The 27,325-nt window shown below is 36.8% G+C and overlaps 1 protein-coding gene across 11 annotated transcripts in view; it reads left to right on the forward strand.

The window, feature by feature from the left end:
* The window catches only part of EVI5 (ecotropic viral integration site 5), a 70,506-nt gene that overhangs the window by 1,906 nt on the left and 41,275 nt on the right, over nt 1-27,325 (forward strand). For 4 of the 11 annotated variants that reach the window (XM_079313669.1, XM_079313670.1, XM_079313671.1 and 1 more), the window contains exons 2-12: nt 10,535-10,586; nt 10,842-11,071; nt 14,991-15,180; nt 18,086-18,310; nt 19,245-19,319; nt 19,987-20,112; nt 20,905-21,048; nt 21,975-22,064; nt 22,172-22,269; nt 23,639-23,699; nt 25,598-25,651. In XM_079313669.1, the coding sequence (XP_079169795.1) occupies nt 10,578-10,586; nt 10,842-11,071; nt 14,991-15,180; nt 18,086-18,310; nt 19,245-19,319; nt 19,987-20,112; nt 20,905-21,048; nt 21,975-22,064; nt 22,172-22,269; nt 23,639-23,699; nt 25,598-25,651 (1,302 nt within the window). In that variant the 5' untranslated portion in view covers nt 10,535-10,577. Of the gene's footprint in view, nt 1-5,991; nt 6,073-10,534; nt 10,587-10,841; nt 11,072-12,843; nt 12,866-13,290; nt 13,466-14,990; nt 15,181-18,085; nt 18,311-19,244; nt 19,320-19,986; nt 20,113-20,904; nt 21,049-21,974; nt 22,065-22,171; nt 22,270-23,638; nt 23,700-25,597; nt 25,652-27,325 lie in introns of those variants that run through there. The other 7 variants (XM_079313666.1, XM_079313674.1, XM_079313675.1 and 4 more) reach the window with 5 other exon arrangements.

The following is a 27,325-nucleotide window of genomic DNA, read 5'->3' on the forward strand; positions in this document are numbered from 1 at the left end:
AATTGTCTGCAAACATATTACTACGTTTGCCCTTTCTTACACTTAAGGTTCCTTAACTTGTAGAAAATAGAAATTTTAATACTTAAGAAACAGACATAATTTAACATTTTGAATATAATTTTAAGTGTCAAGTCTATAGTTTATAAGAAAAAATATTTTCTGGTTGATATAAGGAACAATAACAAAAATTAACCCTGAATTTATGGATGTTGCTTTCTAAACCAACCTATACTTGCCTTGATTATAGTCTCCTAATTAATTCTTTTTTCTAGACTCAATTAAAACAATAATAGTTTTAGAAAAGGCAAATAGTAAATATTATAGTAATATGCAATTTTGAGTTGTTAAATGCATTCTCTGAAGTTCTTGAATATGTCACTGCATTTTGTAGGTAGCGTGCTGAATTCAAGCTACCTGTGTTTCTAACACTCAACATCATGTGTTGCCAGTCTTTGGATCCCTTTAAGTTGGGGATACTGTCTTGCTTTCATTGTACTGACCTCTGCTCAAGTGTCTGTGCATTGCAGTGCATCCCTTCCTTCTCCAGCAAGTGGTGGTTGCAAGAAATGGATAGTTTGTGATGGATAGTACCTGGGCTCTCCCTCTGCTCATTTTACATACAGTTGTGATGTGTTTTGTCCTATGTGTGTGCACAGAAACCTGCTCTGTCTGCTCAGAGCAGCAGAAGTGGTTTAGTGATTTGTCACTTTTCCATAATTACTCTTAATGTCATCTTACTTCTGAGAACTCTGAAAACTATTCAGTTCAGCCATCAAGTGATGTTTTGGGGACAGCCTGGGAAGTGTTGAGCCTGCTCTAGGGTTCAGGCAATGGATCTCCTCTCAGTCATGATGACAGGGATGATGTTGACAGTGTGACTGTCAATACTTTGCTACTTCTGTGTAGAAGTGGCCCTCCCCAGTCCCAGCAAGGTGATTGTGCATTTGAAGTTGAAGTAAAATACTAGGGTGGGTCTTTATTCTGGACAAGAAGTAAGGTGATGCGATAGAATGGCTGTGAACACCTATTTTGTCCTAATTTCCAACTTGGAAAGCTGCCAAAAGCCATCATCAAATATCTTTTTGTTCTTTTGCTTGAACAAACTACTTGTCTCTGATGGGTTATGTTACATCTTGTCTGACCAGTATTGTTTTTGCTTCTGTGGTTCAATAATTTGAAAAAAAAGGAAGAAAAATCCAAACTTAGTATTTTGGTAGTAGGCTGTGTTCATGTGTTCTGCCATATGGTAAGCTATTGATCTTCCCAAACTCCTGAGTTTTCTTATGGCTTATTGTCATGACTAAATCTTAGTGATTCTCAACATAACATTAAATACCTGTTTGATGACATCATAACATGTTCTTGAAATTCTGACTCATCAGTATCATATACTACATCAACTATGTATTTTTTTTCATTGTTTTCATCAGGCTGGCAGATGGGCTCAGTTTTTCAGTAATGGATTGTTGCTGCCATAAATTAACCCTGCACTTGCAGCTAAGATGATGTTAGAGGAGCTTACTGTTAATTTTTGTTATAGAAGGCTAGAACCATGAAATGTCACTTAAAATACGTGTAAGAAATTATAAGCTAGCCAAAACCTAACATTGTGAACATGTACTGTTGACATAACTATTGTGTAGAAGTTGATTATATGTCTCTCACTTTTCATGCATTCTTCTTGATTATATGTGGCTCAAGCAGTGAACTGCTCCCAGGCATAGTAAAAAGACATTCCAGCTTCTATGCTGTCTGAAGCAGGGGAGCTAAAACTCAATGCTCATTGAGCAAAGTAATTTTTTCCTCCATTAGAATGCATTACTGGTGGAACTTGATGGGTTTGGCTGAAGTCTTAGTAAGCATTTCCCAGCCCTTTGGAGAAAGAATTGTGATCAGTCTTTCTGAAAACAAGATTACAAAAGCAAGTTTAAATTCCATAATGAGACACATTGAGTTAAAATGGACTTGAGATTTTTACATGAACTTTTGGTGTCAGGGTGACATGAAAAATCATCTGTGTTTCATTGGTCTCCTTTGCATTCTTCCTCTAGTAGGCTGTTTTGAAAGAAGTAAACAGGCCCTGATTTGCAAATAAAAGTGCAGAAGTCAGTGGCCAACTAATCAGAACATAACTGACTTCATTTGATGATGAGCAGATAGATCATTTCTCTGAAGAGCCATTTCCCTTTTCTTTATTAAATATCTAAGGAAAATTAGATTTCTCTGTGCTGTGCTCAAGGAAGGCTGCTGGAGCACTATTACAGACCTGAATAGTGTGGAGGGAGACCCACAAAAATACACTGCTTCCAGTTATTCTGTAAATGCTTGTGGAGGCAAGTCATGGCTATGGTAAGTAAATTAGTGGGCAAAATGGAATACTACTGCAGGACCACAGATGTTGGCATGGATTGTGTTAAAAGAATTGGCTGTTTATGTTTGCAGCTGTGTTTGTCTGCTCTGTTTACTGGATAGCTTGGACACCTTTCCTGTGTGGAAATTACTAATTAGTTATGCTTTTCAGTGCTGCAACTTTTATATTCTATTTCTTGTGTCTTTGCAGCTGCAGGTTGCAATGAGTTGTAGTTCACAAGAACGGCTGGTGACCAGTAAGTCATTTAGAAACTGTTTCACTCTTGAGTGTAACTGATAGAAAGTTGGCCTTTAGCTGATCATTTGAAGGGGAGGAATATCCTGAAGGTGAGGGTCTCACCAACCTTTGCCACATTTTTTTTTTTTTACTTCTAGGAATTAATTAGTAAAGTTTTAAGTATTACTGTAGTACATAAGGGACATGCTTATGTCCTTTGGTTTCTCCATTAAGTCTCATTTCATACATCCCTTTGGGAAGGGAACTGTGCCCAGCTTGGTAGATGGAAGATGAGCATTTTGGTTCTAACCTGCACATTGTGACATAAGTTCATTTGCTTTCTGCTGAAAGGAGAATTAGACCTAGAAAATTATTGAGCTGCTAGTTCATAACAAAGTAAACAAAGTTGGATGGAATGGTTTCATGTGTCAGATACTAAATCCTTTTAAACTTACCAATTTAACTGATTGTAAATTTTGAATCCTTTTAAAATGAGTTGTGTTAAAAACATTGATTTTGATTAAGGGTCGGTGAATGTCTAAAAATAGGACTTAATTGTTTCTCACTTCCAAAATATGGACCTAAAGCTTTTAGTAAATTGAACTGCATTTCTATATTTTTGCTTTTGTCCTAATGTAGCGTAGATGCTAGACCTACCTCCTTTCCAGAAGAAAGCTAGGCTTTGGGAAATGAGTAGGAAAATAAAATCTGTAGAAATGAGCTATAATTATAAACGTGTGCTTCTGAGTGTGTTACTCTTTTGTAAGTGCCTGATGATACTTGCAACTCCATTTTTTAACTGGAATTCATTTTACTGAAAAGACAAAACCCCTAAATCTTGCAATGTATCGCATAAAAAATTGACATGGCTGATTTTATTTTAGCTGATGAATCTGATTGTTGCCTCTGTTTTGTTAGGCAAGGGGATGGTCCTTCAAGGATATGTGTGTGCCACTGACATGCTGAACCTCAAATACAGAGGAATTTTCCAGACTGAGGTCTAAGAGAACAAAGGAAGTTTTCTGTTAAAGGTTCTTACTGTAGTCCATCAGTATTTCCTCTTGCTGCTCTGAGGAGCTCCAAGCCATCTTTAGTACAAAAGCACTGTATCTAATTCTTTTCACTGGAAAGAAGGCCTCAGTTTCTTGAAGGTTGTTACATTCCTGTGTCAGACATGAAACTTTTTCTGATAAGGGACCATCTCTAGATGGACAGGAGATAGTGTCAAGAAAAGCATTGTGGTTTGTCTTCTCAGCACACTGGGACAATGCCTGTTGGACTGTAAACCACACTGGACTACAGAGGTAATTAAAAACCTGGAATTGTTCTTGGAAAGGAATGAAATTTAGTTCAACTTGGTCAGTGATGGAAATGGTGCTCATGATTTTGAGAAATGGTTTCAACCTTTAGTGGGTTGCTACAACATTTCTAATGAAGTTCCTCTTTAAAACATCTCATGTATTAGTTGTACATGTGAACTGCCACTTCAAGTTTCTCTGGGATCATCAAAACCTCATGACATGTTAGTCAGATAATGTGTTTTAAAAAATGATGTTATGCAAATCTTTGATAGCCTAAATTTTATACAAACAAAAATGTTAGACTGCTTTGTTTTTTTGTTTCAGAAAGACTTGGAGAGCTAGCTAGAAATGGAAGCTAGGAATGGTAGCCATGATATTCCTGACTACTATTTGGTGACATTACAAGAAGAATCAGGAATATGAAGATAAGTGAGGACTTCTCACTCAAGCTTCAGCAGAAATCAGTTATAGGAATTTTTAGTGTGAAAGACTCAAATGAAGTTTATAGTGAAGCCATGTTTGAGCCTTGAATTAGGATTTTAGGTTGTCAGGGAGCATGATAGCAGGCTGACTCACCAGCTACATCTCCTGCATGTGTCATTGACTGAGTTGGTTTAATTTGTTCTGCAGATATTAGAATGCTATTAACTTTGAAGCAGGAAGGAGACTAGGTCTATGGAATGTTAGAAAACTGGCTTTAAAACCACATATACAATTTCAGACCCAATTATGTCAGACTTCTTTTTATATGTAGAGTAGTATGGAGATTACTTACTGTATTCTGGAAGTTCCCATTTCTTTCTCTTTTCATGAAGAGAAGAAATTGTTGAAAGTAAAGGATACATACAGTAGTGTTTGTGTAAGGCTTGCAGTTATTTTTACTTTGTCATATGTTAAGAATAGTTGAGACAGTATTTCAAGATATCTGTAATCTTTTGGTTAATCAAGATATAATTCTTTGACACACATGTTCCTCAGGGAAAAAGGAAAAAGGTAGTAAGCAAATTCAACAGGTACAGTGAAATACCTTTTTAAAAGAAATCTAAATAAGCTTTTTTAGAAAAAACAGATTTTGTCTAGCAAATGCAAATTCATGGAGTGCTGACATAATTAGGCCTTCTGTAAGGTTCTGCACATTACCTGAGTATTCTTGGGGAAAGAGGTTTATACATTTGTATGTAATGTGGAATGTTGCAGTCTACCTTTAGCTGGCCTAACTTAAAATATTTTATGTGCAGCGTCATTGCAGTATTCCTTTGAATAATTTGGAAAACTAAACCAGGTATTGTAGTCCTCTTAGTAAGAAAGCCCTGTAATAATCAGCTTTTTAAAGATACTAAACATAAAGTTGAGATACTGAATTTTATATATATGTTTGTCATATGTATGTATTAGGCATATATATATGCTGCATATAATCATCTGTGTTTAGTATCAATATAAATATTTATTATCTTAGCAATATCTTAGAGGATGTAACAGGCAGGTCTGTCTCTTACCTGATTGACTCGTCAGGTGGCTGAGAATTGCTGGTAGTTCTGTTTTCCCAGTAGAAAATGCATAAGAGTACAAAGTCTTGGGTAATTAGGTCTTGTATCTTGTGTCCCCCCATCTTTTTAAAGATCGATATGTTCAAACTCAAAATTCACACATTTCTTTAGGTGCTATCTGCATGACCTTAGGCAGGCAGATGCCAATGGATTGTTCCTTGGCAAGCTGGGAGCAATGTAGCTGTTAACAGGACTGGGAGCCTAAATGAGTGTGCCTGCTATGAAGGTGGGAGATGCCTGCTCATTTCCATGTGTCCTCCTGCACAGGGTAAGAAAGATGTGGCCCTGGCTGCTTGTCTCCAGCCATCTTCAATGGAAGGGGTTGGTGTCTCAGGAGTAGGCTGGAAGTGGCATTTCTGTTCAAAATCTTGGATAAATTGGCAGGTTCTTGAGTGATCCCCCTCCAGAGGAGAAGCACATTTTAAAAATTGATTGATTCTATTTCTGATCACACATCAATAATAATTAGTTATAGCTTGAGCATCCTGATGGTGTTCTTGGTGGTTTGGCATTCATCCCAGCCAATGTAGGTTATTTTTGTACTCTTTAAAGGTAACTTGGATTTCAGCATCCAAAAAATGCTGGGAATAACAAGGAAATCAATTCTCTTTGCAGAGTCGAAAAACTGGCTGAGGTGAGTTAAGCAAAGAATCCTGTTCACTGGGGAGTTCCAGCCTGGGCTGGTTAGCTGAAGCGGGGTGGAGAGCTCGCCAAATCTGGCGAGTGTAGGGACTCGGGAGCAGGCTGGGCTCGAGCTGTGTGTGCGGCGTTCGGCCGGGCAGCGCCGGCTGGAGCGGCTTTGCGAGCGGGAGGGCTCCGCGGCGAGGGGGGCGGCAAAAGTCCGGTCTCGTGTCCTTGGATTTACCACTGTCACCTTGCTGAGATCACAGGAGGGGCGCTGTGGTGTATCTGGCTGTCCTCGTTACTGCTACAAACAGCTGAGCGCATGACTACAATTTCTTTTCCGCAGCAAAGGGAAGGACACTTTGTAAGTGGAAGTGCAGAGCATCGTTCCTGCAGGCAAAAGGCAGACACTGCTGCAGGCTTGCAGATGTCTCTGTTAAAATAATAACAACCAGCTTTTTAAAGAAACACTTGTTTAGGAAAGCCTTGAGGATACTGTCCAAAAAAACCCAGAGATAAAAGGTTTAGTGAAACTTGTTCTCTTGAGTCTTTCCAGAATATTGTGTTAAGCAAAATCACATCTCCAAAGACGGGAGGTTAAATCAAATGTTCACACAGACTTTCCTGCAATTGCTGGAGTTGGTGATGCCCACTGAATCTCTGCTGTCATTCATACTAAATATATTCTCATTGCTGTCATTGTGATTTGTACCTGGGTGAGCCCCAGTTTCTCAGGGCTGGAGTGAAATCTGTAGTTCTCTCCTTTGTGCTGTCAGAGCAGTGGTACAGATCTCCTGGGAGCAGTAGGAATCACTTGTGTGCTGCATGTGTTGTCTTGGGGTGTGATAGATCTCTTGTTGCAGGGATTGTCAGCAGAAAGGTGGGAGGCAGCAGTGGTGGTTTAGTGATTGCCAAGGGCAGCTGTGCTGTTGGGTGGAATGGTGTACAAGGAATTGGAAAGCTGGTGACGCAGCAGGGATTTTCTGTCTTTATTAAAAAGAGGGTGGAGTTGAAGAGGCAGGTATATTCAGTGTGTCTATAGGAATACTGGTGCATTGCTCTTCAGAGGAGGAAAAAATAATTAAACCAAACTATAGATTTGCAGCTTAAATTTGGTAAAATAATTAATTAAAGTATTGGATCTTTACATGTCAATATTGGTATTCCATGTTTTCCACATCACTAGAATCAACTCAACAAATGTAGCTGCTATTTCCATACTTGCCTGAAGAGAGTTATCATTACTAATAAACTACCATCAAAATAATTTGCTTTATTGCCAGTGATTTTCTATTAGTATTTAGAATAAGTTCTATTTGCATGTTAGTATTTAAAGTGAACCAAGAGAAAAGACATACTTAAAAGTAACCAGCAAAACCAAACCCCTAAAATTACTAATGACAATATATACCCATTTTCAAAAATCCTGGTATTTTATAATTGATTTCCTGGACATTGTAATTCCAAATCAGAGTATTTTATTTCCACTTCTTATCAAAATACCAATTTGTTCTATTATTAGAGTAAAACTACAGAGAGGAAAAAAACACTAAAAACTGAATGTCTTATTTTGCAGTTAGTGTTCTGATGCATATTGGGTTCTAGAGGCAGTTTTCTAGAACCATAGATATAAAAAAAATAGAATCTTCTTTGTTAATGAAATATGCATTTGTTCAGATCAGGTTTCTTGGCATACAGCCTAAGGTTTTCTCATTTTCAGATTTCAGTGGCCTGTTTTCTAGACAATCTTAAATCACTTTTCAAAGGTTAACAGTGAAATCTTCTGCCACTGTTATAAATTTTGAAATTAAGGTAGGTGAAATGATGAAATATGAAAAATCCTGTTACTGTGGCCTATTTAGGCAAATAGGTGATGAACACATAGCTAAATACTTTTGTGTCTTGGTTCAGGAGTCTTTGCTGATGAGTTAAGAGACTTTGCTTTAGATATTTAGGAAACCTGGAAAAACCTGGCAAAAAGGATGCAGGTGTGTCTAGATTAGCTGTAGATCAGAAATGTGGTTTTCTTAGTTTAGCTTGGCCCTAGGTGACTTCCATAACTATTTTCCCCTAAACAAATTCTTCATGAGTTTTTGATGCAAATTTCACTGTGAGCCTTTTGATCTTCAAACATTTACTTTTGGCAGTTGTGCACTTTGCCTGGTCTGTCTCAATGTTTTCAGATAGCTGGCTGGAAATAGTTTTGGGGTACTAATTCTCTGATACATTCTAATGTACCTGTGAGCTGCCCTGAGAAACAGTATTGTTAGGCACTTTGTTTTGACTGGCTGAACTGCTGTCTTGCATGGTTTTCTTGACCATACTTTGTACTTCACATAATTGGCTTCTTCATGCTTTTGAGTTAATTTTTTAATGCCCAGTGATATGTTGGTGAATGAATGTTAGCAAGATTCTTGATTTCTGTTCCTGTACCACCCTTCTTCAGCTCTTATTGTCCAGTGTAAGCCTCATCATTTATAGGCCAGATTGATCTTGAATTTTGTTTTATGTCTTAACTCTTCCCGGTTACTTTACTTTGTGAAAAGATAAACATTGAATGTATGGTTTTTTCTTCCTATTTGCACCACATAGGGTATTACTCAAAATCTTTGCTTTCTAATCCTTATACCTAAGATTCTTAGAGCAAGTGACTCCTAAAGCCTGCTGCATATGGCAGTCATTTTTACTGCATTAAGATTGGCCCTGTTTCTGCCAGCATTTATTTTTGGAATAGTTGCATTACTTGTAATATTTTAAGCAGTTTAAAGCCTTTGAGAAAATAATCAGTCTTAAGTGAGATGTATGAGTTACCTTCATTATAATGTGATTTTATTCAAAGTGAAGCAGCAGTAATTTATCCTTTCATAGCAATGAGAATAAAGGATATAGACTGAATGAAATATTAATGCATGTATTAAACTTAGAATTTTGAAACCTCTAGTAATTTTTATTCCTTTCTTTTATAAAAGATGGTGTCAAATGCTAGTGTTGGAAGCAATTTTTTTTGCAAGATTATATTTAAAAGATATGTACTGGGATCTTTGTGTTTGGGGTTGTTGTGGGGTTTTTCTTTTTCCTTTTTTCTTCTTTTTATATACCTGAGTTTTGCTGTCCAACAGTGACAAGAACCAGCTGGAACCTTCTTGATGATTATGTTGGTATCTTAATATCCCAACATCATCCCTGCCTCTGGTGACTTCTAGCAAAATTTGATACCATTTTCACAATGAATGCTAAGCATTCCTCTAGTCTTCTAGGAGAGCTCTTAGATGCCATGTTGCTATTGGAAAGTGGGAAGGTTCAGTACCACTTGTTTGGGTTTGGCCTGTGTTATTCCTCTTGTTTTCTGAGGGCATTCACTGTGTCTTCTTTTTGATATGAAGTGAAAATAAAATATTATTGGATTTGATTGTCAAGAAAGTTCTTTGTAGCATTGTATCCAAATAAAAACTTCTGTTTCAGCAGTCACTCAGTTTATATATTATGCTTCAGATAAATGTGCGATGTGATGATACGGAGTTTTTTATTTCACTTGAAATTTTGCTTTAATTGGATTTTATTGGAGGATCTTGGGAAGAGATTTTTTTATTCCCTGTAGCTCAGTATCTTTAGTATCTTAGTAATTATTTGTAGGCTGTACTGCAGAGTTGTTTGTGGCATTGAGTAATTCAGTGTTTTGAGGAAATCAGCAAAGTTCAAAATAAATAGTTACCAGCAGCACCACTTCAGAAGTTCCTCTCCAGCCTTGGTTTTGCCAAGTTTAAACATTTGCTAGGCAGCTAGCTCTTCCTCTAAGGTGCATCTGGATTTCCGTTGGGTTGGGGAAGGATTAAACCCTGAGTTTCTGTAGGTCAAAATCTCTTATATTTTCAGATGCTGAAGGGAAGCTGTAGTGAGGGGTTCACTGGGAGATGCCCCCAAAAGCTGCTCTTCTTTCCACAGCACTGGTCAGGAAGAGCAGCAGATAATGTTCAGCACTGGTTAACCTTTGCTTTCCTGAGCCCACTGCTTCTCTGACTCTAGCAGCACCTCTTGCTTTTTCCCCAAACCCTGGGGTGTGTCCAGGCGCTGGCAGTGGGACTGAGGATCAAGGACTCTTGATGTAAGAGTGATCTGAAAAGAAAGTGAGGAAAGAGGCAGCAGTGGGTTGCCTTACTGTGAGAGTTTCAGCTGTTGTAGATTCATGGGCTTAGATTCTTTGTGACTGTTTCTGCACACTGGCAGTGCTAAAGGATGCTTTGCTTTGGTGTAAATTAGAAATATGGTGCCCCTGCTCCCCTGTCCTGGTACTACAGGGATTAGTGAAGGTCTGTAGTGGGTGGTTTGAGGGGTTACACTGATACTCTGCTTCAGTGTCTATCAGAAAGTAGTTGATTGTTTCTATATATTTCTACAGTTTCTGTGGCATTATTTTAGTTTATCAAGATGTTTTAAAATAAGCTTTTATTTCTATTTATTTTTATAATGGGAAGTCGGAGCTGATCCTGGATCCTGTGGTATTTCTGTACTGCAGAGATGAGCTCTGTGAGTATACATCAGGAGTTTCTTGGGGTTTGTCTTTGTGGATTAGCAATATACTTGCATGTCACTTCTATACTACTGTATTGCTGGTGATGCTTGTGTTACTTCTGACAGCCGTGGGGTCCTGGAGAAATAAATAATCTGAGTGTTGCTTTGTGCATATTGTACATTTTTTCCATTGTTTGATGCAGCAGGTTTGCTGGAAAAAGTGAGTTTAAAAAAGACAACTTGTGCATCCTCTTCTTTTTGCCAATACAGGTGGCGACAGACAAGGTTGCAGGCAAGCTGAGCTCCACTCTCTCATGGGTGAAGAACACGGTATCACACACTGTCAGTCAAATGGCCAGCCAGGTGGCGAGCCCATCTGCCTCCCTGCACACTACATCCCCCTCCACCACTCTGTCCACACCCGCCCTGTCACCATCCTCACCAACACAACTGAGCCCAGACGACTTGGAGTTACTCGCTAAACTTGAGGAACAGAACAGGTGAATGGAAAACTTCTTGCTCTTCAAAGTATAATAATGAGAATAAAATTGGATTGTTGCAATTGTAGCATAGAGACTGTTAAAGGGGAATTAATTAAAACCTGATGGCATAACACTTCAATTTGGAAGCCCAAAGGTTTATGAATTTGTATTTTTGTGCTATGTTTTTACAAGTTATGTTTCTTGGAACTCTAAAAAGTGTTTCTCTCCTGGTTTTACAGGAGTGTTTATAGCTGCCTCTAATAGGAAGAAGTTACACTGATTTTTAGTATCCAGTTTAAAGCAGAGTATCTCAGGGATGGGGACTTGTATATAACCTACTTACCTTCTAAGATCATAACTATAATTTCTATTAATTTCTTGAAATCTTAAGTATTTCTCAATTCTACTTTTCCCCACTTTTATCCAATTCTTGTTTCAGCTACATAACCTGCTATGTACAGACCTAGAACAGTGTTCAGCTGCCTTCCTGCTGTTACACTACTGGTTCCAGATGCATAGTATCTTAATTAAAAATAAATTCCTAATCAGATTTTCTGTTCATCTTGTCTTTTTATGCATAGTAAGTAACAGTTTTCATGGTAGCCTTTCCTATTTATCTGCACCATGTACAATTCAAGATGCAACTTTAAGGTGGATCAGTCGCTCTTGATGTGCACAGTGATGTAGATTCACGATGTCACTAAGAAATTAAATTTGACTGTATAATTTCTTAATGCTGAATTTCCAGAAGTCATACTCATTTGCACTTTTGAGGCAGGACTCCTAAGCCATCTGTCCTTTTGTAAGATCTGGTTATATTTGACAAGTAAGTTTCAATAGTTTTTGAGACTTTGGCTGTAAACAACTTGAGCTCCAAGTGGATTTTTAGATCTGGTGGGTAGCTGCGGTGCTTTGTTACCTACTGGAGATGGCTATTTCTGAGCTGTAGTGAAGTGCAAGGCTTGATAATTTAACTCAAACTAGCTTCTGTTCCAGCTTCTGTGAGTGTTCTGGCCTCTGCACCGAGGCAGTTGAAGTACTCGATTTTCAGTTGGGTTGGGTTTGGGATTTTGTTTGACTTGGGTTTTTGTTTGGTTGGTTTTTGGAGGTTTTTTGTTGTTTCCTTTGGTGGGTTTGGGAAGGGGATTGCTTTTTTGTGATTGTTTTTGTTCTGTTTTGTTTTCTTTTGATGGTGTTTTTGGTGGTTTTGTTTGTATGGTTTTTTTTTTAAATATTATTCTTATTCTTGGGTGGGAAGGGTTGTTTGGTTTGGGGTTTTGTTTTTGTTGGTTTGTATATTTATTTGTTTTTTCTTTACTGAGTCATTTCTGAGGGTAGTAACTTCCAGTGGAGGAAGACAATGCCTGTTTGTCACCTAGCATGTCTTCTCTCATGTCTGCGTTCTGCAGCCTGACAACAGCACAATTTAAATGGAATTTGATACATCTGTCCTGATTTTGATAGTAGAAGGGAGCTTCTAGAACCACCTCATATGCTCTTCCTTGTCTTTTAGGATGAACTCCATGTAACTTTTGCCGTGCAAACGAAAAATTATCAAAAGCAAAAAAATGGTGAAATAGTGCTTTCAAGAAAGCTAATTTGCATTTAATCTGAGACTTTTTAGTCTGTTCATGACAAAGCAACGAATTTGTATTTGAAAGGCAAACTGTTCTTTGGACTGCTTATCTATATTGGAGTGTAATGCCTTTACATCTATAGCCTTCTCATTAAGGCCTGCAGTCTGACTACCTGGCGTGTTGAAAGAAGAATGTGAGCTTGGGCTTTCTGTCTTAAGTCAGCTTTCTTCATTTAGTAAGTAAACTAGCCAATCTTGTCTGGTTTTATTTAATTTTAGCCAGACATGTTGTTAGTCCCACACTCGTCTTGTGTGTGAATTCTGTTTAGAGGCTGCCCTATCAAGTGTATCTTTACTGGTGAGATGCTGCCCTTTAATACTGAAATTCGATGCTCTTAGTGCTGGCTGCACTGTAGTTTCAGAACAGTTTGCATCTGCAGTTTAGCACAGTGGCACTTTGTTGACAATTGTACTCTGTTCACAGGGAACTATTCTTTCTGCTTGCTGGAAGAACTGCTGCTGTGGATGTTTGTAAAGGTTTTGGGTTCTTTGTAGGCTTTTATGTCAGAAGGAGAATATGAATTAGGTAACAGAAAAGGAAAGAACTCAAATTGTTTCAAGCTATGTCTTGTAGCATTCTGTAATCTAATTATACTGAAAGTCCCCACAGAATAAAGAGGAAGCTCAGTCCAGAGTCCTGGTGGAACTGTTTGGCATTAGTAAATCATTTATAAAGTTTTAAATGAAAGAAAACAGTGACTAAACGTCACAGAACTTGCGACTTACTGTGAAAAGAACTTCCTGTTTTCAAATCTAAGGACAATGAGTTTATCCAGGTAAGGTCAAATTACAGAAACTTAGTATAACTTCTGCAGAAACCTGTGAAAACTGGAAGTGTCTCGTTAGAACCTTGTTTTTATTATCTTAATGTTTATTATATGCTTTTTTCTTTGTGATTGCTTTGAATTTGGTGTTTAAGCATTGTCTTGGATTCAGAAAAGGAGTTTCAAACTAATTTTTCTTTATGGATCAGTGTAAGCCAGGTTTCTAACCATTTGAATTGGATTTTTAAAATATTTTCTTCAAAAATAGGTTTTATGCATTCCATTAATAAATGGAAAATTATTTTAATTTTTTTAAATGAAATTCCAAATGAAAATTTGTTTTAGAAAGGCTTGCTTTTTTTTTCTCCCTGAAGTATTACCATTTAACTCTTTTCCAAACAAAATACTCCTGCAGAAACTGTGCTATTTGTCTTCATGAGTTACATTACTTTTTCCCTTGCTTTCATAAACACTCGTAGGTGAAAGCTGGGAACAGGGAAAGCTAGTATAAATATCTTTATTGTAGCAGAGAGCTTAAAAATTGTAGGTATGCTGAGATTTCTGTACCATCTCAGATACTCTATGCCTTGTGTTATATTTTGTTAAATATCCAAAATATAACCTGACCTTGCTGAAATGCTGGGGAATTAACTTTTGTGTTAATTTTTGAGAAGTTGTTCAACCACATGGCTCTGACATATTGATGTTGGAATTCTTACAAGTTAAAGCAAAACACTTTCAAGTTAGTCTGAATTCTTGCTCTTACCTAACACATGGTCTAAAAAATGTCCCCTGCTTATGAGGCTCAGTATTAGTTGAGGATAAACAAAGCATTGCATTTTTGCCACAGCAACCAGCTCATAGTGAAGTCTCCTCAGGAACTTGTCTAGCACTTGACACATCTTTATTTACACTTTGCTGCTGGATAACCCTAGAGGTTCTCACGTGTGAGCTTCTCACTTTAATTACATCTTCATTAGCTTTACTAAGCACTTCTGTTGCCTTGTCCTTGGTCTGTAGGTCTGGGATTTCTCCTGTGCATTTATAAAACACCATGGTGATTTGTAAACAGTTGTCAGCAAATGTCAGATGTTTTAAAATTACTTCAAAGATTTGAATTGTTTTGTCTTTATTTACACTGTCAATTTTTAAAATGTGTAGTCAGGTAGACTTCTGGGAGGCTAATTTTTTTTTTTTTTTGTCTTTTAAATGACTGTATTTTTTAAAGTTCTTTGAAATTTGATGTTATCATTGAGGATATTTAACTTCATTAGGTTTTGTCAGTCTGATGCATGACAGCTATGGGTGACATTTTTATCTGTTTCTTAAGATGTTGCTGTGTGAAGTATCCTATCTGCAGATTTACATGCAATCTCAAGAGAAATCAGTAACATTGAACAGTACTCACATTTAGTCCAAATGAATGATGGTAAAACTGTTTTGCTGAACCTCTGGGTGAGTTCTTTGTCAAGAAAACAATAGTGTGATCCTTTGATTAGAAAAACTTGAATTTGGTTTTTGTGTGCTTTCTTTGCAGACTCTTGGAAACAGATAGCAAATCTTTACGATCAGTAAATGGGTCAAGAAGAAATAGTGGATCTTCTCTTGTATCTAGTTCATCAGCTTCTAGCAATCTCAGCCATCTTGAAGAAGACTCGTGGATCCTCTGGGGGAGGATTGTGAATGAATGGGAAGATGTACGGAAAAAGAAAGAAAAGCAAGTTAAGGTAGTAGTTGGAAACCATTTTGTGGATATATTTTTAATGTGTTAAAAGTGATGCTGTTTTATCTTTGTGATGGGCTTATTCTTTTTAAATCAGTATGTAATACAAACTTCCAGTTGAATCTTTCCATCCCTAAGCTTTAGTGCTTCCTTTGTAATCTTCCTATGTGCTGTCACCTGCTGAAAACCAGATGCATTTACTGTATCTTGAATAGTAAAGCTTTCAGTTTACCTCTGATGGCGGATTTCCATGAGTACAGGGATGATTAGCTTCATGTTTCTAAAAATGCAATTACTGGAAATCAAGGGCATCTGACAGCTTGATGCTATGGTTATGTATGTGTATGCTATGCTGCTACACTGAGCAGCTCTCTTTTTAAAGCATTCTTATTAGGAGAGCTGATCATTCTACTCAAAGGCTACAATGAGTTTAGGTTTTTGTGCTTGCCAAGTATGTCGACCCCAGAGATGACCTTAGGCAGAAGAACACATAGTTTCTAAGTTCTGGATGGATTGGATGAACTTTGTCCAGTCTGGGTTAGTTGTGGTCATGTACATAAGTGGAGTTCAATTACACTTTAAATTCAAACTAAAAAGCATTTAGTGTGTGTGAACATATCCATGTTTCAGTGGCAGCAAGCACAGCAGTGTGGGAGTTTTTTTTGTTAGTAGGCAAGTCTGTTCTGCTTTGGTTCTTTATTGGCTGTAGTCTCTAGTTTTATGTGCAGAATACAAATGTGTCAGGGTCTTTTGAATAGTGTGAAATGTGTGTCTATGAATAGGTTGTGGGAAGGCAGAACAATGGGCTAAAGTAAAGTATCTTTTATATGAAGCAGTTGTGAAGAGAGAACATGACTTGAGAGAGGAAACAAGGAAAGAAAATGAACTCCAGGTTTCCTGCTTGCATAGGGAAAGCAGTTTCTGGAAAGGTGAAAAGAAGGCCACAGGAACCTGGCAAGAGAAAGGAAAAGTGAGATGGTAATAAGAAAATCTGATTAGTTAGAATTTGTTTGAATGTTTTCAAGTATCCCAAGTATCACTTGTTTTCACAGCTGGCCAAGTACAATTTGAGGAGTATTTGACTAACTTTAAAGGAATATTTAATTATATTGCTGATTAATATTATATTGAAAACTAGCCAAGTTTTCCTTTGTTAAATAATTCTCAGTATTTTTTTGTAGAAAGTCAGCCTTAATTGTGAATCTGCATTTGTGATGGAATATCAGAACTTCCACACCTATTCAGTGATTGCACTAGGAGGGACATAGGTAGCAGCATAGGTGTCTTTTTGTCCTGGCTGTAATAGCTGGTCTTAAGTTACTAGAAATCTGGTAAGTTTTTTAGGTTTTAGATATCTATATCTTCCTCCAAAGATGTGTTCCATCCTTTACATCTCTCAATCCACTTCAGAACTTGCTTCTTATTTATGGAACACTTCTGAAGGATGACTTAAATCCTGCTGTTCAGTTCAAATGACATGCCTAGTAGATGTGCTGTCCTGCTGTTCCTTTCAGGAGAGTTGGAGGGGTTAACTCTATTACTCTGTCAAGCAGGCGCATTAACAAGGAATTAGCAATAAGTTTCTTGCTTTATTAGTAGTCCCTGAGGCTTTAGATGACTCATGTACAGTCCAGTTTTGTTGTTGACAAGAGACAGTTGTGTAAAGCTGATGTGTTTAGGATTCTTGTCTTGGAGTTGAGAATCTTTTAGGAAAAACACCTTGGGTTATGTTGTAGAAAGGAGAAATTATTGGAATGTCATTACTATGGTGGTTCTGAAGAAGGATGGATTGAGAGCTTAGGGATATTAGAAAATGGGGATCAGTGATGCAAAACTCCTGCAGCAGAGTTCAAGCTTAAGAAAAACCAAACTTGAAAGCAAAAGGCTCTTTGAAAGTTATCAGTGTTGCATTAATTAATTGGATTGTCAGAGAGGCAGGAGAAATATATGTAATAAACAGGAAGAAGAGCAGTAGGAGATTACTCTGGCTTCAGAATAAATTACAATGAATGAAATTAGCCTTTAGAAGACAGAATACTTGATAACAGTTAAGGTACAAAAAGGAAATAGTCTTAAAGAGAATTTTCTAGGTCAGACTGATTCTAGTTGCAGAACATTCCACCAAGACAGTCTGTTAAATTTCTGCATAATATTTCTTTCTCACTTTTCAGATCAAGCAACAAGACTACTCGTCCTTGTGTCTTAAAGGACAAGAAAGAAGTTCTTAGGTGTACTCATCCGGGCATTTTTGAATCATATAATACTTAGCATATTTTTTCAAAACAAAATGAATTTAGTTAATTTAGCAGGTGTAGACTTAATATTTTCTTGGTCCAGTGTCTGAAACTGCATTTAAATACTTTCTTACAAGATAACTTGGAAATACTGGCATATCACAGGAATTAGACACAACTTGTCAAGTTTGTTAAATGAGAGCTGTACTGTGCAAATTTTTGTTACAGTTGGCTATGCTACAGTTAGTTCTACTTTTTGACATTTGCCTATTTTGGAAGTAATTTTAGTCAGTTATTTCTTAAATCTCAGTTACTACATATATTACTAATTACTATCTCTTCAGTATTCTTTCATGAAATACAGACATAATTGTATTAAACACTGCTTAATGGAAGTTCTTGTATAAAATTATTTGAATATTCCGTTTTTCACATAGCTTGCCATGGATGAGGGATTACTTTCAGTAGCTAATTTAGCCACTGAAAGTGATTCAGAGGCTGCTTACTTTTGTTAATTTAATAATCCCACTAGGTTTGACATTACAAACTGTATGGGTAGTTTTTACCATGATTTAAATTTTTTTCTGAAATTGTGAGGAACTTGAAGTTGTTTTTGCTCTAGGTTTATTTTTTGTGATATTTTCAGGAAATATAAATTGTCTTTTTGTGCCTTAGGAGCTGGTTCGAAAAGGGATACCTCATCACTTCAGAGCAATTGTTTGGCAACTTTTATGCAGTGCCCAAAGCATGCCAATTAAGGATCAGTATTCAGAGCTTTTAAAAATGACATCTCCTTGTGAAAAATTAATAAGAAGGGACATTGCTAGAACATACCCTGAACATGATTTTTTTAAAGAAAAAGACAGCCTTGGGCAGGAGGTCTTGTTCAACGTAATGAAGGTGAGTTGGTATTTCAGCCCTTGAAAATATGTTAGCAAGAACATGCACCAGTTTGGATTGCTTTGTATATAGAGAATTTGCACCAGTTTCATATGTTGTAAGTTTTTTTAAACCATAGATATTCTAATGGTTTAACAAATCCCACTTCAGTTTTGATGGCATTCCTGTAAGTTTTTTCGATATCTCACTAAGTTAAAACCAAGCTGGTGTTAAAAGTCACATACTAACTGCTGATAGTGTAGTGGAATGAAGTGTGCCATGAATTGAAGTAAACAGCATTGCTTGAGACAAGAACATTGGCAATCAGAACTGCTATTCAGTTTGCAGGTATTTCTGAAGTGCACATGGCAGCAGCAGATGGCAGGTACAAGCTAATGTACAGTTGTACCCGTGCCCAAACACAAAATGAAAATGCCAGTGTAGCATTGTTTGCATTACTTAGTCTTCACTGCAGGTTAAACTTTGAAGGTCAGACCTTTGCATAGAACATAGTTTCAACAGAAAGGTTAGCAGGTTTCCAAATCATAGTAATTTCCATAACTCTAAAATAAAGATTCCACCTGCATAGAGATCACCACATTTCATCCATCTGTAAATAAAACTGCAACACATAGGTCTGTCTCCTATAAAGCTAGTACTTTGTGATATTTGTATGCCAGTGGTCTCTTACCTTTTGACAAATTCCTGTAGCTGAAAACTGTCTGTATTTTTTGCTAGGTATGCCTTAGTTTTAGCTTTGTAGGTGCTCAGAGAGCAGTTTGTAGCAGCAGGTAGAAACTAGAATATCTGACTAAAACTTTTGGATAGAATATCTGCCCTTGTTGGATTTGTAGAGAGGAAGAATAAAGTATTAACAAGATAGCAGGATAGGCTATGATTACTTTTTCTTGATAATGAGGTTTTAATTGTTGAGAGTTTTAACTTTGTTTCCCAGGCTTACTCTTTGGTGGATCGTGAGGTTGGATACTGTCAAGGAAGTGCTTTTATAGTTGGATTACTGCTTATGCAGGTAAAAATATTTTAAAACTGTGAACCTTTAAAATCCATGCTAGAATGCATAATATACTGTGGTGGTTTATTGGGAATTTTTGCAATGGTTTTCCTTCACAATTTTGTTACAATGGAGTTGTCAAGGGCAGCTGTTTAGTCTGGAAATGAAATGAGATTTACTTTGTGTCATTCTATTTGCCAAGATACTGTATTTGGAGTGGGAGAATATATTTGTTTCTCAGAGCTAAGGTGGGTTGCAGGTTTGCAAGCTATTTTGGTGAGTGATATTTCAAAAATAAATGAAATTCTTATTTCTCTTCTATTACATGGAGTCTCCTCAGAGTTCAAATGGAACTACATGGTTGATTTGATTATCTTAAAGCTGCCTTTGTATTATTGGTTTTTGGTTTATGACAAAGTAGGGTATATAATACGAAACTTACAGACCTCCTTCAATTTAGAAATTATTTGCTAGAATTTAATATATACAAAAGTTCATTGGAGTAATTGGCTGTAAATCCTTTAAACAAAACAAAAACCTCAAACCAACAACCAAAAACAAAACTCCACTCTGAGCACATGCACACACACACAAAACCCCAACCCTTAATCCTCCCAGGCTTTTACTCTGATATATCATTATATTTGTCCAGAGTTTTTACTGTGCTTTTTTATTTTTGATATAGATGCCAGAAGAAGAGGCATTCTGTGTGTTTGTTAAATTAATGCAAGATTACAGACTACGAGAGCTCTTTAAACCGAGCATGGCTGAACTGGGCCTTTGTATGTACCAGTTTGAATGCATGATACAGGTACATACAAAAATCTTATCAAACTTGCTCTTCAGTAACTATTAATAAGGATCTTGGGAGTTACAGCTAAGAGCAGGCATGTCTGTTGGCTAACAGGCTGTTCTCTTGGCAATAGCTAGTTTCAGAACTTCAGAAGTAAATGCATGTGACTCTCTGAGCAATTTTTTTTTAACCTTTGGCAGACAGTGACTGGCTTTAAACACTGAAGCATGAGGATTTTTGTTGGTGCAGTTGAAGCATATGAATGTTTAATTTTGTTTCAAGACTCTGAAAGTCAAAGACTATGAAGATAGTCAATTTATAGTATCTTAAAGGATGAAAATTGGTAGATACCCTCATATGTAGAATTGAAGTTGTTTTCAGATTTGGAATGCAGGTTCTTCCTGATCAGGCTGATGGAGAAAAACAGATTTCTGTTTTGTGATCCAGTTTCTAACATGATGATCAGGGTGAAATATCACAGTCTTAGACTTTGTTAGCTCTTTTTAGTAGGTCATTCTAGATATTACTCACAGATTTACAAGCTTGACTTCCCCATAGGATCAGGAAGTTTTTTGTTATCTGCTTTGCAGGGTAGACATTCTATAGGGCATTCTATACTGGGACTTTGGCTGCATGGTTCTTGATAATGATGTCATACCTTTCTTAGTCCTGTTGCTAGTACAGACAGCTTCTATCTATACTAAGTATCAATTATTTTCTTGTATTCAAAATTTGTCAAAAACATGTCTGCACTAAAACCACAAGCAGAAGTTCAACATACTTGTGCATTTTATTCCTCTTCTTTTCCAGGAACATCTTCCAGAGCTTTATGTGCACTTTCAGTCTCAGAGTTTTCACACTTCTATGTATGCATCGTCATGGTTTTTAACTATATTCCTTACAACTTTTCCACTACCAATTGCAACGAGAATATTTGATATCTTTATGTCTGAGGTAACTACTAAGTAGTAGTGCTTATCAGATTATTTTAAGGGAAGCTATCTGTGTGTGCTGTTTGTCAAGGAAGAGCAGCTAAGTCACTGAATGTTGATATTGTGTGAATCTTTGTGCTCAGCCTGTTGAAGTATTCCCAAATCTGTTCTTTCTGGATGCAGTGCATTAGCATTGCATGCAGCAGGGACATCCATTCCTCAGTATTATGGTAAATTTGCAGTGGAAACTAATGCTGCTTTTGGGCCAAAGTTAAAGTTCCATGGGGATATGCAAGCTGAGAAGAGGGAGTGTAAGTTCCTTTTATTGTCCAGATGACGGTCAGTGCCAAAGAAATTTAGGGAATTATTCAGTGTCATTATCACAAAGACATCTATGCTGTGTTTAGGGTTAGAATTTTGCATAATTGTAACTAGTAACAAATCAGTTTATGCTTGCTCTGCAATCAGCTTTTAGAAAGCAGTAAGTCAAAGGGGGATCCTTTCAGCTTGCCCTCAGGAAAGTCCAAGGTGGCGTAATAGGGTATATGATGATTCCTTTTTTTTTTTTTTCCTTCCTCCCCCAGTAGTTTAACTGCATTGTACTGTGTCTGAATTAAAATAGCTTTTTTGAGAAGTACTGGGGATTTTTCTACTAATTGTATTTAAAATGGTTGATAGAGCTGACCTAGAGGATTCCTGTCACTTGAGATTTTGCCTCATCACTGACTTTTCTGAGGGAAATGTCTGGCACCAGGACAAATAGCCAGACTGCTTGTCTGTGGAACAAAAAAGGAAACTCAGGAGCAACTTGTTTAGAGATTTTTTCAGTAACACTTTTACTTGTGCTTACTTGGGTGAAATTTCAAATGTTAGTGAATAGTAGAAAAACTCTGTACTGTTGACAAAGCCTTGAATAATTGTTGGATATTTTTAAACTTCTCTTTTCAGGGTTTAGAGATAGTATTTCGAGTAGGTTTAGCATTACTTCAGATGAACCAGGCAGAATTACTGCAACTTGACATGGAAGGAATGTTACAGGTAAGCTATGGTTATAATAATTCTAAGAGAGAACTGAAATGTGTAGTGTGTGTATATTTCCTTGCAGCTGCTAATTATATGTAATCTTGTGCTCTGATTGCTTTTAGCACTTTCAAAAGGTCATTCCACATCAGTTTGACAGTGGTCCAGACAAATTAATCCAAGCATCTTACCAAGTCAAATACAATGCAAAAAAGATGAAAAAGTAGGTATTACACTTTGAGAAAATAGATTATATTGTTGCTGAGTTACTGTTGGTATACCCTTAAGAATTGTTATTCAGGGTTTCATTTTAAAATTTCTATCTGTGCATTTGGTGGGGGGGGGTTATATTATTTAAACAGTTAAAACTGAAGTTCGGTCTGCAAAAAATGGTTGTAAAGTAGTGTTTTCTTTTTTTTCTTAAATATAATAAAGCTATATCTCATTTAATATCTAAAAAAACATTTGAGGAACACCTCAAGTTATGGGGAATTACAGCACTTCCATGAAAAGGAACTGAATAGGATGGCTGGCATGGGGGTGGTTTTCTCGTGGGAGTTTTTGGGTTATTTTTTAGGGTGAAGCAGGGAAAGGAGATGAAACTTTTATGATCTGGCCTAAATTCAAGAGATTTTAGTTCTCAGGTACTGAGGAAAATAATCACAGTGCTAAAGAGTGCATTTGTAGTCAAGATTAGTGCTGTTTTAAAATACAGCTTGTTAAAACTTAGTAGTAACATTGACAACAGTAAAACAACTTTCATTTGGGGTTTGAAATCTTGATAATATCACTACTTGTTGTTAAGGTTAGTTGTATGTCTCTTCTGCCTCTTGTAAATTCTGTTTTGGTTAGCCATGCTGCAGATTGTGTGATTTGCCAGGGTTAGGTTTGGTGGGTCACCCATTGGTTGTAAAGTATCACTCATTCATTGTTGCACTGAAGATCATGCCCAGGGTCTTCCAAGCTGAATTTGTCAATCTTTTTCTTCTGTCAGCAGCTTATGATCAGTAGAGTGAGCAGTCTTCTCTAAAAATGAAGTAACAACAAAGTTTTCAGGAAAAATATTTTCTTTGCAAACCAGTACAAGTGTATGTAGTTGAAAATCCTACCATTCTAAGTCTGAACTTCCTGATGAGCCTTCTGTAGAGGCATTGTTATCTCAGCTTGTGGGTTTTTCTTGCTGCCTTTTATTTGGTTTGCTGGGGAGAGGCTAAAATTGGTTTATATTTAAGGTATTTTTCTCAGATTTCTTTGCATCTTTTTCTTCCAGGCTTTCCAAGCTCTGATTTCTTTTGGCTGAATCTATGGAATTGATGACTGTATTACATAAAGGGGTTATTACAGAGTAGCTCCAAATTGCTGCCACTGTAATGTATCCAGGCAAGCTCCTGCACTTCAGAGTGCTGGTTCAGTCTGTTTGCATCTACTGCAATCTGTGTTTAAATTTAAGGTCCAGTCTAAGCATTTCCAGGAGTGCATTTCAGGGGAAATATCAATAATCTGTATCTCTGTTCTACTGTTATTTGTTAGGTATTACACCAAGTAAATTATCCACAGCGGTTCTGATCATAATTTACTGTTTCTAATTTTAGGCTAGAAAAAGAGTACACTACAATAAAGACAAAAGAAATGGAAGAACAAGTTGAAATTAAAGTAAGGAATCCTCAACAAATTTATGTATGATTAAGTTTAATTTCTAGGTGAAGGGTTACATGTTTTATCTCTGCATTTACCAGGACATAATTAAGGTCCCCTAATACTTTTCTTTCAACATTTATATTTGGGATGTCTGTTCATAAAGGACACCTACAGTGAAATTATAGACTTCTGGTGGACATTAAAAAAAAAATCTTTGGGGGCCTGCTGTACTTACATTTTAAGTATTTCCTACTGGCAAAAGCTTAATAACAGATGCCCTCATTTATCAGAGGTTCCAAATATGCTGGTTTAGATATAGGTGCTCCACACAGGTGGTTTGTATGACTCATTAAGATAGACTTCATAGAGTGCACTTGAGTGGTTTCTCTTTGATTTTAAGATCTTGATTTTCCTTATGCATTGGACCCAAATTGTAGTATCTTCTGTCTGCAGTCACTTTTTCTATTAGAGCTTTTGCAGTTAATACAAGCTGTGGGAAAAAAGCCAAACTGCCAGTGGAGTTTAATTTTCCCTTTTTACTAACTGACCTACTTCCTGTATGTACTTAATCACTGCATCTTTTTGCTTTTGTGACATAAATAGGCTTTTGATGCCTTTTTTCCCTATTTCACATTTTTTCCCCTGCAGGATGTTGTTTGATCTGGATTTTCTTCCTTGTTTTTAGCCAGTTCTATGAGAAAAGACAGTAGGAGAAATGATGTACAAGTGTATTATATAAAGCTTTGTTGGGAGAGTTAGGTTCAGCCTTCCTTCTTCCTGTCCACTGCTAGTCATTTTGCCTTTCAATATCAGTTTTTAAGGCATCAGTTCTTCAGAAAACCGACTGTGAAATGCACCTGGGAGCACAAAGGTATTGGGAGCCTTTTCAGGCAGCTTGTTATTGTGCCAGGCAGTGAGGCAGTTAGCAGCATGATTACCTGTTGTAACAGCAGCTGAAATCAGATTTGGAGGGCTCAAATGACAGCTCTCTGCAGAACAGGACAAAATAAAACCATATGAAACTCAACTGTAACTTTAGATTCTAGTATATGAGCTCATTTCAAATCCTTTCCTGCTTCTTGCTTCCAACCCTCCCCCAAAAAAAGAACAAAGCAAAAAACTTCCCCAAAACAAAAACCATGAGGCCACCCCAACAAAAAGCAACCAAAAAACCCCAACCAAACAATGCAAAGCTATCTGCTTCTAGGCCCTACTTTGGGACATATGTAAATAATTTCTGATTTAGCAGAGCTTCTTAGCAGAAGAGATTGTATTAGGGGAGATAGAAGTACAAATATATTTTGTGTTGGCCTTTTAGCCTGGCAGAATAAAGCATTTACTGAACTGATATCCAATGCCCTGTTCTGAAGGGTACGAATCTCTTCTATCTGAATGCTGACTGCTAAAATTTGCAGGAAGTGCACTGGTAAAGTATAGAATTCAGTACAATTCTTTCTTACTTCTGAGACATTTGAGGGTAATTCTCAGTATAACCTTACAGATTAATGTAAATTCTTGTGAGGAAAGGGAAGGAAACCTTGTAGCTGTCTTCTTAGCCTGTCCTAGTGCAGGGAGTGTACATTCATGTCCCTTAACCATGAAGACTGACTCTGTGAGGGAGAGGCTGTCAAGTCTGCTGTGGTTCCCCTATGGTTCCCCTGCTTTCAGCTATGCCACATAGATGCTTTTGTACAACATGAGATACGTTCTTGTTCTTGCTGTACCAAGCTGTGAAAACTCATAGTTTGAGCTCATACATAATATGAAAGGATGTAAAGAAGCTCACTAATTTTTTATGTTTCTGCTGATTTTCATGGATGTAATGAGATAAAAATGTTGTTAGCTTGCTTTGCTTTTATTAGACTTTCAATTCATAACTTGAGAAATGGATTTGTGAACTGTTTACCTTCCAGAGGTTACGAACTGAAAATAGACTCCTAAAACAGCGCATTGAAACACTAGAAAAAGTAAGTATGCTGGGGATTAGATTTAATCTCTGTTAATTTAGACTTTATTGCTGGTAATTTCATTATATGAAATGGGAATCTCAGAATTATAGTTTACTGTTTTCCTGATAATCTCTGGTGTTTACTAGCTGCACTTAGCCAAGTAACATGGCTGTCACCAAGCAATTAAGGTCAATGCTTTAAATATGTTAGGTTCTATCTGCTTCTTAGTGATTACAAAATCAAACATTTTGATATACCCAGCTTGTGTTGTACTGTTTTCTTTCTGAATTAGAAGGATATGTTCAAAGTCCAGAAGACTCCATGAAATAGTAGACTGGTTGGTTGGAAAAGAGGTCCTTGAGAGAGAATCCTCAGTTTTGAAAATCTGAAGTTTCTTGGTGTTTTTATGTAGGAGCAGAGTGACAGATCTACCAATGGCCAGAGAGATGTTGCAGCATTCATACTGAGAACAGGAGCACTGCCATGCATTTGTTCTATGTGATTTTGAGGTTTTGTGGCAATTTTGGGTACACATGGTGGGGAGAATATCTGAAGACTTACTCTCACACGTTTTGTCGGAAGTAGAGTTTTATTAGGCTTTGTTGTAACTGACCAAAACTTCACAAGTGTGCATGAGGACTGCTGTGGATATATTGCCAGTTGTTCTCCAGTGGCCTCTCCTGTATCCTGGCATCACACATGCTGTACAGATTGCATCTGAGCTGCTCTGCTCAGGAATGAGAACATGCCTGTCCATCTTAAGCACAAGCAGCGACCATCTTTCAACAAATGGAATTGAATGCTCTTGTGAATTGCAAACAGTTATTCATGTTTCACAGGGAAGGAAATGATAATGATAATTAAGAGTGACATAATTGAAAGATGTCAATTAAGCCCCATTGCAATTTCTTTAAAAGTGGTCTATCTATGTTCAATTCCAATTAACTGATTTCAGACTTTAGTTTGGAAAAGATGCATAATACGGACACATTGTGGAAGTTGTGACCAAAAATACAATTTTATGAACATTTTTGTTACTAGTATTGGAGGTTTATAAAAAGAATGGAAAAGAGTAGGTTCTTTTTATGAGGCTTTAAGCTGTAGTGAATAATTTCAAGGCCCTTGGGAAATATATAATAGTTAACATCCTTGTTTTATGCTTTACTTGTAGAAGTTTGAAATATTTTCTTTTCTAAATTATGAAGTCCATGATGAACTCCCTCATGCCAGTGCTTTTGCAAATTCTGTACTTAGAATTTCAGAATTCACCTTTAGACTATCCCAATCTAATTTGAATTAAAACAATTCAAAATAGGAAAACATTACTTATTAGTAAGAATTTCTGAAGATCGTTATCGTTGCAGCATTTGAAAAACATCATAAAGTGTGAAAAATGCATTAAGTTCTTCTATTGGAAACTTACTTTGAAAATATTTTTCCATCATTCAAACCCATCTGATTTAATTGTGATTTCCTTAATGTACCTTAACTTCTAAGTAATAGCTCTTACCTACTAGTTTGAATTTCAATTTTCATAAGAATTTCAAGGACAAAGAAATTTGGTGAATAGATGTGTTGCTCTGTTGTAGGATGTTCAAAAAGTTGAGTAGTTTCAGGGGTGATGAAGTAGAAATTAATTAAATATAACTGCAGGGCAGTAGGGCTTGTCAGCGTGCAAAAATGAAAAATTTT

The sequence above is a fragment of the Erithacus rubecula genome (assembly GCF_903797595.1).
Source record: "Erithacus rubecula genome assembly, chromosome: 10".
Classification (NCBI taxonomy): domain Eukaryota; kingdom Metazoa; phylum Chordata; class Aves; order Passeriformes; family Muscicapidae; genus Erithacus; species Erithacus rubecula.